The following is an 11,356-nucleotide window of genomic DNA, read 5'->3' as shown; positions in this document are numbered from 1 at the left end:
ATGACTGTGGTGTGGGAGTGGGGATGGGGGTGTTGAACCCCCTGAGGATGGCAGCTTAAAGTGCTGTTTCATCCAGCCCACGGAGTCCAAAGGCCCACGAGGGAGCAGTGTGGCGTTGCTGTGAACCCAGCCTGCTGAGTCCAGGGACATGGGAGGGGTCAGCGTGTGGGTGCTGAGTCCCCAGTCCTCCCAGACGGGCTGTTAGTGGGGTGAGCGTCCGGGTGTTGCTAAGGAGGGAAGACCCCGTCCTGAGGACCCTGCTTCCTGCAGGGGCGCGTGTTCGTTACTATTGGCTGTGGAGGAGCCAAGTACGGCCGAGTTATTTCCTGCTTCCCACGCCGTCAGCCCTGGCTGACGTGACTGGGCGGCAGGTTTAACGCCAGGAACAGGAGCGGCTCCTTCGCACGCTGCCCTGGGGAACTCCTCGCCAACGGCGTAGCTGGGTGCAAAAAGAAAGAGCGACATTTATGGAGTACAGGTCCAGCGCTGGCTACAAGCCAACGAGAGAAGCCCACGCCCTGGGAGTCCGTCCACTTCCGACTGACACGCTGGGAGCCGACGCAGGGCAGGAGTAAGTCAGGAGGCGCCCTGTTCTTATGTTCGTAGTGTAGGGCCCGTACCCAGATCCCTGAGGGATCAGCCCCGAAACAGCAGCGGTGGCACTCGGAGCAGCTCCCCTTCCAAGAGCAATCGGCTCAGGCTCTCGGCACACTCAGGCCTGCGGGCGTTGCTGGAAGCTCACAGGTCTTCTCCCATCTCCACCTCCCCTGCGCTCAGACCAGGCAGGATTTCACTGCTGGCGACCAGAGGGGGGAGATTTGGGGGAATCCCAATAGACGGGGCTCACAGTGACGTCAGGAGAGTGGTGAAGAGAAGTATGTAGGGGCTGAAGGAGGATCTGGGGGCAGTTAGCCCTGATTTGCAGTTCCCCGTGGTGTTGGCTTGGCTCCCGGAGCCAACGTACCCCCATATCCATTCGCTGTAAGTCGCCATCCGGATATAGACACTGGGCCGGTTGGGCCGGCCACAGCCATCCCCCCAGCTTACGACTCCCATCAGGAGCCAGGTCCCATTGTAGTCACAGGCCAGCGGCCCCCCAGAGTCACCCTGGGGGAGCAGAGAAATTGGGATTAGTGACGCCCCCTCACCCTAATTAGACAGTTTGGCCCTTTGCAGATCTAGCCACGTGGCCCCTCCCATGGCACCTGCCACATATTTTGCCACACCCACGTGAGAAGTGCAAAGAGCCTGGTGTACCTCCCCCAGTACCACATGCACACCTTTCCTTGAAGGGTGCGTTGGTGGCAGCGGTGGGATCCCTAATACCTTCACAGCAGGAAGTGTGGCTGTGTTCTTCCTCTCCTGCTGGGGACAGGCTAGCAAAGCTCCCCAGAGCTGTGGGGTGGGAAGTGGACAGCCTCCATAAAGATGCCTGGGGTGGTTTTGGGCTCTTTGCTGACTCGGGATATCCCCATTCTCTCTCTTTTCAGAGGGAGATCTAGCTTTTTTAATGGCAGCAGAAGAGTCTATGCTTTCCTGGCACTGGGGTGTAGGCGCGGGGCTGTGACTCCACATCTAAAAGCCAGAGCTGCTCCTTGTGAAACTCCACAGCCGCAGCCCCGAGCCTGGCTCACCTGGCAGGAGTCCCTCTGCCCTGCGGCGTCGCCGGCACAGACCATGTCGGGTTGGACGGGGTCCCTGCCGATGCTCGGGTCTGGGTCGATATTGTAGAGGGCGTTGCAGGCTGCCCTTTCAATCAGCTGGACCTGAACCTCCTGCAGCGTCCTGGGAGGTGGGAGAGAGACTGGGGGGAGGGGGGAGAATTGGGGGAGTGAATCCATCCCGTCCTGCAACCTGCCCCCAGGCCTGACAACTGCCCATCCCCATCCCCCTCCCCAGCTGCACCCTCGCCCCCCAGGCAGGCCCCCTCTCCATCTCCTCCCCAGGCCTCCTCCCATCCCCACCAATAGATCCATCCCCTGTATCCATTCCCCACCTCCGCCCAGCTACCAGAGCCGTGCCGAGCCTGCAGGGCCCAGTCTGCCCCACACAGGGTGTGCTCTGCAGGCAGGGAGCCAGAGCACACCTGTATCTCAGACCCAGGTTCCCCCCTCAGCCCTGCAGATGCCCCATAGAGGGCTGGCAGGGGACAGCAGAGAGTGGGACGTGCAGTAGTTAGAGATGCTGCAGGAGTCACAGGTCTCAGGGAGCAGAGGGGCAGCGCCTCCCCCAGGGGTTCTTACCCTCCGTGCCTGTGTTCCCCCAGCCGGTGACCCAGCACGTGTGGTCCTCAGGGATGGTGTCGGAAGGGCCTGGCAGGCAGATGGGGCGGATTTCGTCGGTGTATCCCACCGCCTCCACCAGCTGTACCAGGGCGATGTCGGCTCTGTGGGGCTCCTTGCGGAAGTTGGGGTGGAGAATGAACTGGTTGATGTTGGACGAGATCCGGCCTGGGGAGGGGTTGGAGAGCTGGTGCTCCCCCAGGTTCACTTGGTAGGAGGAGGCGAGGTCAGAGCTGGGGGGGAGGAGTAAAGGATGCTGGCATGGCTGGCAGACCTAGCCAGAGAAGCAGGTGGGTCTGCGATGGGTGAGGCGAGACCAGCCACACTGCAGTTCCCCATGGGGTGGCTCAGCTGGAACAGGCCCAGGTACTCACAAGTCGAAGCAATGCGCTGCCGACACGACCCACTGGGCCGAGACGAGGGACCCCCCGCAGTGGTGGTGTCCATTGTACTGGAGGCTGACCTGCCACGGCCACCGGCCCCTTCGGGCGTCCCCACCCCCGACAACTCGGACTGAGATCCTGTGCCGGGCGCACCCTGGAGGGGAACAGCATGGACATGGGAGGAGCAAAGAACCCAGGGTCCTGTCAGCCCCTCCTCCTGCTCTAACCACTAGACCTCTCTCCCTCCCTAGAGCTGGGGAGAGAACCCAGGACTCCTGGCTCCACCTCTCATGGCACATGTCCAGGGCAGCAAAGGCAGGTGTTCTTCTGTGGGCATGTCACGTTACTGGATCTCGAGGGGAGCAGCCAGATCACTGCTGCACCCATAGGTGGGGGTGTTGGCCCCAAGAATGGCATAGAAGGGGGCCATGTGGGGTGTTGAATAGAAGCTCACTGTCTGCTGAGCCTGTGGACGCTATTGATGTGAGTGTAGAATGTCTGTGTGTGTAGGTAGGAATCTGTAATCTGTGAGGAAACTGAATATTTCTCTGAATGTGGTTGAGCATTGGGCAGAGCCCGGCCTATGGACATGCTAATTAGTGAGGCCCTGCGGGACAATGGCACTCGATGGGCCAGGGACACACATAAAGCATGAGGGCGGAGGCCTAAGAGCTGCAGCAGAGATAGGCTGACGGCCAGGTGACCGGCTGCGGCCAAGGAGAGGCCAGGAAGGATGTGTAAAGAGGCCATGTGGGGGATTCCATTTTGGTTCTCAGCTCAGCACTTCATCCCAGAGGCAGCATTGCAGGGATCGAAGAGCCCGGAAGACCTGTGAACCCATCCTGATGCTAGGATGTGCAACAAGAACTTTTAAACCAGCAGCTTTAACATCTCTGCTAGAGCCTGCATCGAGGACTGGGAGATTCGGTGCATGTAACGTACTATTCTTTAACAACCTCACTCTCCTGCTTTTCTTTCTTGTGATAATAAACCTTTAGATAGAGATTCTAAAGGATTGGCCCAGCGTGATTTGTGGGTAAGATCCAGAGGGTAAATTGACCAGGGATCTGTGGCTGGTTTCTTGGAACCGGACAGAACTTGTTCGGGGTAGGTGGGATTGGGTGCTAGGACCCCCCCCCACACACACACCTGTGTATAGGCCCGGGGCCATCTGGGGCACGGATATTGCTGGGGTGTCAGAGGGGTTTTGCTTGGGAGGCTTCAGGCAGGCAGCTGAAGCGCTCTGTGGGACTGGTTTGTGGCCTGTTTGGAGAGGTCACCAGTCTGGGGGCTGTAAAGAGCCCCGGATTTGAGCAATTCGCCCTGAGCGGATGCCCTCAGCTATGCCCAGAGATGGCCCAGTCTGTCACAGGGCATCTTACCTGTGTGATTCCAGCTCCCCTGAGCACCGAGTAAAGACAGAGAAAAGAACGATATTAACGTGTAGGGTGGGTAGGGAGCAGGCATTTTCTGGGACCAGAAAAGGAGTATGGAGGGCAATATGGTCCAGTAGCCCCACCCATAATTTCCAGCTCCGCCCATTGCCCCAATCAGCACCAGCCACAATTCTTAGCCCTTTGTCATTTGATTTGCCATCAGTAGGTTCAAGAATCAACACTCCCCAATTGATCTGAATGGGGCAGCTCAGGACGGAATCCAGGTGGGAAGAACTTGGTGTGTGGGGGGGGGGGATCTATTGAGAGCCAAGGGGTTGGATCCCTCTGTTATTTACTGGCCCAATTCCATTCCCCCAAATCATATCTCCCCCTGTGAAGTATGTGCCCTCCCCCCACTTTAAGACAATTGCCCATGGCTATAAATATGCATGACTCAGAGATGTGTTATGCAAAACAGCTCATGTAACCTGTCACATTTACAGTCTCAGTCTCCTGAACCTGTCTGTCTTATTTCGGGGCATGGATCCTTCTTGCAGGTGAAGTTAGAAGTATGCAAGGTGCATCTTCTGTTCATTCTAAATGTGCGGATGAGGGCCATTACTGCTGCTTTGGGAACTTAATGGCTCGGTGCTCAAACCAACAACCCATGAATGGGGTACGTTTTCCTGTAAGACAAACTGTGGTTGGCCCTAGGAAGCCATATGACCTGACCACCTGGTACCGGACTCCATCTTGGATCTGGTACTTTTCCATGGGGTTAGAGAGACTGAACAAAGGATTCCCGCTCTGGGAGAAACTCTATTTAAGGGAAGCCACCAGCCTTTGTCTGGGGCAGGCCTTTGACACCACCTGGAGAGGAAACCTGAAAACAAAGACCTCTAACGAGCTGGGAAAACGGGCAACTCGCTGGGAGTTACGGGCAACTCGCTTGGAGCCTTTTCCCTGGGCTAGGACCAGCTGTCCAGGGTAAGTATGTGCATGTAACAAGTTTCTCAGTGGATTAGAATGAGCCGTGTCTTTTGTTTATTTTGGCTTCGTAACCTGATCTGTCGCGGCTCCCGTGCGAGCTTTTAAATCCTATTTATAGCTCCTGCCTATCTGAGAGGCGTGTCTGTCGGTGCCTCTGTGTGTCTGCCTGTCCGTTGAAGCACTCCGAAACGGCGAGCACTAGGACCGCCCAATGCCATAGGCAGGGTCCTCTGTTCCTAACTGACAGCCAGGCAGGGTTTGGTTGTGCCAGGGCAAGGGGATGGGCGGGGAATGGGCTTGCGGCTCAGAAAACCAGGCAGAAAAGAGGCAGGTGAAAGGGGCTCGCTAGGGATGCACCTCCCTCCATCAGGGACTGCCCCAGCCCTGAGCCTCCTACCCCCATGCATCATTTAAGGGGGGTGGAAGCTGCCCCACGTTCATGCAGGGACATGGCTGGCTGTTCCCCTTTGTCAGGGAGCGAGGGGAAAGCCCCCAGTTTTCTGCATTCCTCATACTGGCCGGGGGCATCCAGGAGAGAGGAATCTGGACCTGTCCCAGCTGGGGGGCATGCCCCCCTCCCCGGCTGTGTCCTGTGGAGCCGCAGCAGCCATGGAGAGGCGCTTCTCACCTGCCCCAAGCTGCAGCGGTGGGAGAGGTCTGGGGCTGTCGTCTCTCCCCTTGGCAGCCTGCAAACTGACCCCCCCTCCCCCAGCCTCGCCCCAGGGCAGTGATTGAAATGCAGCCGGGACATTTTCATTTCATTTTCCAAACAACGAAGGGGAATCGAGCGAAGGAGCCGAGCAACGCGGGGAAATCTCCTAGTACGGAACGAACCACGTTTGGGTCTCGCTGTAAAAGTTTTGCCCAGACTCGGGCGGATTTGTTGGGAGTTTTGGTCCCTTTTACGGCTCGATGTCCTGGCTGCGGAGCCCTAATCACCGAACCGGCTCAGCGTCCGTGTTGCTATGAAAGGGGGGGGGCCGTACCCCAACTCTGCACCTTGGCTGGGGGGTGGCCCAGCAGGACAGCATGGTGGGGAGCCCCCCAGGGCAGGAAGGCGGGGGCCAGGGGCATGATCAACACATTGGGGAACACTCCCAAGGGGATTTCTGTGACCCAACCCATCCTAGTACAGACTGGTCCCTACATCCCCATCCCAGACTCACCCAGCTGCAGGGTCATCGCCAGCAGCACTAGAACAAGCAGGGAGCGCAGACGCCGCATGGTTCAGCCTTCCCCAGGCCTGGCTTGGCCGGACGCAGCTGCCTCCATCGCTCGGCTCGAGGCCCGACTGGAGAATAAAAGTTTTGGGGCAGGTTTTAAGGGCACCTGGGTGCCCCTCCCTGGCTGTATGGTGAATAATGGGGCCTGATTTCCTGGTAACCGCAGCAAGGAAAGAAACGCTGCTAAATTCAACATGCTGAACAGGTTGTGACCGTGTTCGTTCTGCTCTGCCCGAGGTCACCCCAGCACGGGCTTCCTGGAAGAGCCATCGCAAACATGGGATGGCCCAAGTCACGCTGAGGTGTCCTGTGGGGATTTTCACTTCCCCGTGCCATTGCCAATGGAGGGTGCCGAGAAGAAAGAACCAAAAATAGTCCCAAGCACAAGGAGACGGCCTTCCTGGAGTAGAAATGACAGTGGTTGGGGGGTTATTGGCCACCCAACTCCTCGGCAAGGAGGGAGAAGAGGAAAGCCAGCCACGGGGGACCAAGGCAACCCGGTGTGGGGAGAGACACATACGCTGGAGGGAAGCTCAGAGGACAGTGGAGGAGCGGGCGGGGGATGCCTGGGTACCAGTGGACCAGCCACGGCCAAAGAAAGCTAGCGAAGTGGGCATCACACCATGGACTGGAAGGTGTGAGGCAGTGGGGAGTTTGGGGGGCTCAAAGGGGGGGTGGCATATGGGGGGGCTCAGTGCCCGGATGTTACTGGTTTAATGGGACAAGGGGGGGGGGGAGTTTGTTGTTTCAGAGAACAGCCTGGAATTGGAGCCGGGATGTCTGGGACCCTGGTGACCCCAACCCTGCTTGGAGGACACGGCCAGTTCTGGCCAGACGACAGACAAGGGGCTGCAGAGGGGACGCCAGCAACCAGACCAGCTGGTCCCAGGAGGGGAGAACATTGGACGGGGAGGGAGGCGGAGATGAGGGGCCAGGTGACCCTCTTACCTGGGGAGAAGACAATGGATTTGGGGGGGAGGCTGTTGCTGGGGTATTGGAGGCTCTGCCGGGAGACGGGGGCTGTTTTTGGGGGACGGAGTGGAGCAGGCAGGACTCAGCTGGCTGCAGGGGAGACTGACGTGGGGCTGGGGGCCAGGCCGACTGGCCTGAGGGATCCGTTGCTGTTCAAAGCTCAATAGACCCTCCTGTTTGGGGCTGGCTGGGAGTCGCTCTGGTCAGAAGAAAAGGGGGGAGCTGTTCCTTCTGGGAGCGGAGGCCCCGGGGTCCAGACGGAGGGGACCCCCTAAGGGGCTCACAGCAGGGGCAGGTGGCTGAAGACCCTGAGAGGCGCCGTCCCGGAGGCGGAGGGGCGGACCCCCAGGTGAGAAGGGCCCCCCAAGAGAGGGTCACCGCACTGGCGTGGACTCCCAGAGGAAGGGTGTCTCTCTGCCACTGGAGAAGGGGGGCTCCCCGGGAAGGGGGGGATCCGCCCAGGAGCCGAGGGGCCGAGTGTGGGCACCACCTGTGAGCGGTGACAGAAGGAAAGCCATGAGCTGAGCGTGAAGGACGTGGGGTACCCCAGGGAGCTCTCCCCACACATCTCCCCAGCAGTGCGAAACCGGAGCCAGGGAACGGCACACGGGCGTGCGGGTTGGTTTATCTAGCCCTGGTGCTTCTTGTGCTCCTGGCAGCTCGCCAGCTTTTCGAGAAATCCGTCACGTGCTGGAATATGCAGTTTGGGGTGCGCCCAAACCACTCACTCATTCTGACTGAATTTGCCATACGGTTTCAGAGAAAGACTGATAAAAAGGGGGGGGGGGGCGTTTCTCTGACACGTTCAAAAACAAAACACCAAAAGCCCACACAGCTGCATGTTTCACTTGGAAGCAAGATTTATTTTGAAAATGATCTGGATGGATTTTTAAACATATTAATGTGAAAGGGAAAGAAAGAAAGAAAGAAAGAAAGAAAGAAAGAAAGAAAGAAAGAAAGAAAGAAAGAAAGAAAGAAAGAAAGAAAGAAAGATTAAATGGAAAGTGCCCAATGACAGTTGACAGACCGGGTGTAAGTCAAAGATGTGCTGTGCACCGTTTAGTCAGGCGGAGGGGAAGGAGCAAGGAAGCCCCTTTGTGTGGTGAGAGCCGGAGGCAGTAGAAGCCACCGCCCAAGGCAAGCAGCCAGCAGAGGCAGGCGGACTGAAGCTGTAGGTCTGCGGGGCTGGCGGCGAAGCCGGTATACGAGATTGGAGACTCGGCAGCCCGTGAAGAAGCGGTGGGGAAAGAGAGGGCGCACCTTGCAGCACCGGCCTGGCAGGCTTTGTGGCCTCAGGCGTTTCTGACTGAGAGAGCCGCCTGCCCCTGGGGGTTTGTTCCTGCTGGGCTCAGGGACGCGGGGCTCTGCGTGCCTGCGAATAAACAGGGGCGCCGCACAGAACAGACCGGATTCATGGCAACCGAGAATCTGGCGGGGCCCAAAGACAGGGCCAGCGGGCCCACGTTCCCCTTGTCCTCCTCCCTGGGACACCGGGGATACTGAGCCGGGGCTGGTTCATCGCCCCCAGCCTCCCGCGGCCGCTTCCCTTGCGCAGTGTGAAAATGGAAAGGCAGGAGGGTGTTTTCCTGTTCGCTGCGTGGGGCGGGGCCCGGGAATTGCTGAGCGAAGCCAGGCGTGCTGGCACCGTCCCCGCATGACTCACGAGAGCGGCCCAGGAAGGGCACCCGGCGCCCCGCCCAGAGCGGCCCGTCCGCTGGCTGTGGGGCTCACATTACAACAGGCCAATGCCCGAGCGGAGCCGTGGAAAGCAAAGGGACTTCACGGGCGGACAAAACGCTGGCGCAGTTCAAGCACGGTCGGCGTCTGGGGAGCGACCAGCGTAACGGGGCCCTGGGCGAGGCGGGGGGCTGGGCGGCGGCTCTCACAAGGAGGGGCCCTGCACTCGGCTGGGGGTTTATATGGAATCGCCCCCAGCCCCTTGGTCAGAGGAGACGGAGCAAGCGTTGCTCCATGAAAATGGGCGGCTTTTTCCTCAAAAAAAAGGGGGGAAAAGAGAAAAACTTCGACCTGCATCCTGCCTCCTGCCAACCTTGGTCACAGCCGGCAAGGGGACCCCAACGCTCTCCCCACTTGGCACCCGGCCAGCGCAGAGACAGCGGCCGGCTCCCTTACGGACACAACAGCACATCGCGGCTATTAACTCAACCGGGGGCGGGATCACCCTTCCCCACACACACCGGCCTCGTGGGGGGGGTCAACCCCTGTTCTGCCCCCCCCGCCCACTTGGCCCCTTCCCCCAAGGGCCCGCCCCCACTCCCTCAAGCCCCACCCCCTTCCCAAAGGCCCCACCCCCACTCTGCCCCTTCCCCTCCCTCCTGTGCCCTCTGCGCATCACTGAACAGCTGATCTGCAGCACCCAGGAAGTGTGAGGAGGGAGGGGAGAGGCTGATTGGTGGAGCTGCTGGCGGGTGGGCGGTGCTGAGGGTAGTGAGAGGAGCTGATTGGCGGGTGGGCAGTGCTGAGGGCAGTGAGAGGAGCTGATTGGCGGGTGGGCGGTGCTGAGGGTAGTGAGAGGAGCTGATTGGCGGGTGGGCGGTGCTGAGGGGAGTGAGAGGAGCTGATTGGCGGGGTACCAGGGGGTGCTGTTTGTTCCCCACACACAGTGGGTACCCACGCCCTGTGCAGTGCACAGCACTGAGCCGGTGCTGGCCAATCACAGCTCAGGGTTGGGCCGCGGGCGAGCAGAGATGCCTGATCCCAGTATGGGGCTGACACCCTGCTAGGTGGGGTGGGGGGAAGCGGCTGCTGCAGGGCGGGGCTGAGCTGCCCTCCCCCGCCTGGACAGGACCCGCCCCTTCCTTTGCCGGGCCGCAGGCGACATTTCAGACTCACTCTCATACGGAGGCAGCAGCGCAGGGCAGCAGCCGGCTCCCGGGGAGCAGGGCGGGAGCCTGCGTGTAACCCTGAATGTTAACCAATCAGCCCAGGCCCATCAGTTCACCCTTTTTATACAATTACACTTCCACATCCTAGTGTGTTCACCATTATTACACGTTCACACCATGGCGTGTTCACCATTTACACGGTTACACTTTCACACCCTAGTGTATTCACCATTTTTACACAATTACACTTGTGCACCCCATGTGTGTTCACCGTTTTAACATTATTATACTTTCACACCCCTTGTGTGTTCACCATTTTAACACAATTACACTTTCGCACCCCTAGTGTGTTCACAGTTTTTACACGATCACACTTTCGCACCCCCTAGTGTGTTCACTGTTTTAACACAATTACACTTTCACACCCCTAGTGTGGACAGATCACTCCGTCCCATCCCCCCTTGTTAGCCCAGCACATCTCTTCAATGGCTGCTTCTGAAAAGCAAAACCCAGAGCACGCGTCTCTCTGCTGTTGGGGGGAGCCGCCAGGCGGTCTCCTGCCCGCTCGTCAGTGTGAGCGTTGCCTCTGCCCGTTCTCCCTGTCCGTGTGGGCGGGGGGCCCAGTCTAGGAGGGGTCAGAGGGCGAGAGGCAGAAGCCCAGCGAGGAGCAGGACCCCGGGCAGACTGGCAGCGGGACAGGCACCGCTCCACAAGACGGTGGTCCCCCTTGGCAGGACTGTGGTCGCGGGGCTGGCTGTGTTCGGAGTGAAGTTCACCTCCAGGAACGTCACACCCGGCACGTTCCCCTGCATCCACTCGGCGTGGGCATTGGGGCGGTTGTACACCCCGGGGTAACCGGGGGCAACGCTGACTATTCCGTTCGCTGTTGTCTTCAGCAGCCAGCTGACAATGCCAGCAAGGTACCAGGTCCCGCCCTCTTCACACACCAGGGGTCCCCCGGAGTCCCCCTAGAGACAGGGAAAGAAAAGGGGTTGGAGGGAAGGGGGCCAGTCTCCATCGTCCTCCAGGGCGGGGCGGGGGATTCTCCATCCCTCGATGGCTTCATCCACCCCGGCTGGCTTTCGGGGAGAGGCCTTATCCAGACTCAAGGCTCCCGGCTCATGGGTGGGGTAACCAGGTGGGATCCTGGTCCGGGCTGTACAGCTGACCAGACTGGACAGGCCGCTGGACCCTCTGATTTTATACAGGCTGGACTCAGCACGCTTGTCTCCACACTGGGGAATGAACTCAAGGCTCCATCCCTCCCTCCCCACCCCGAAGTCC

General features: G+C 59.4%; 2 protein-coding genes across 2 annotated transcripts in view; both read right to left on the bottom strand.

Moving 5' to 3' along the window:
- Positions 1–843: 843 nt before the first annotated feature.
- LOC102444017 (prostasin-like) lies at positions 844–6,255 on the bottom strand. Its single transcript, XM_075928848.2, has 5 exons — positions 6,198–6,255; positions 4,048–4,066; positions 2,244–2,515; positions 1,635–1,804; positions 844–1,107 (listed from the first exon to the last, which is right to left on the bottom strand). Exons 1-5 carry the CDS (start codon positions 6,253–6,255, stop codon positions 844–846), a joined length of 783 nt encoding a protein of 260 aa, XP_075784963.2.
- Positions 6,256–10,191: 3,936 nt separating this feature from the next.
- The window catches only part of LOC102443778 (serine protease 27-like), a 7,048-nt gene continuing 5,883 nt past the window's right edge, over positions 10,192–11,356 (bottom strand). Inside the window, exon 5 of the mRNA XM_089778865.1 lies at positions 10,192–11,040. Within this exon, the coding sequence (XP_089634991.1) occupies positions 10,708–11,040 (333 nt within the window). The 3' untranslated portion in view covers positions 10,192–10,707. The remainder of the gene's footprint in view (positions 11,041–11,356) is intronic.

The sequence above is a fragment of the Pelodiscus sinensis genome, chromosome 5 (assembly GCF_052426305.1).
Source record: "Pelodiscus sinensis isolate ZL-2025 chromosome 5, ASM5242630v1, whole genome shotgun sequence".
In the NCBI taxonomy this organism is placed as follows: Eukaryota; Metazoa; Chordata; order Testudines; family Trionychidae; genus Pelodiscus; species Pelodiscus sinensis.
This window is presented reverse-complemented; position numbering and strand designations above follow the sequence as displayed.

Coding starts and splice junctions, on each gene's coding strand:
- LOC102444017 (XM_075928848.2), bottom strand. CDS start 6,255: ATGCGGCGTCTGCGCTCCCTGCTTGTTCTAGTGCTGCTGGCGATGACC. Junction 1,805..2,243: donor GGGGAACACAGGCACGGAGG/GTAAGAACCCCT, acceptor CCCTCCCCCCAG/TCTCTCTCCCACCTCCCAGG. Junction 1,108..1,634: donor GGCAGAGGGACTCCTGCCAG/GTGAGCCAGGCT, acceptor CTGCTCCCCCAG/GGTGACTCTGGGGGGCCGCT.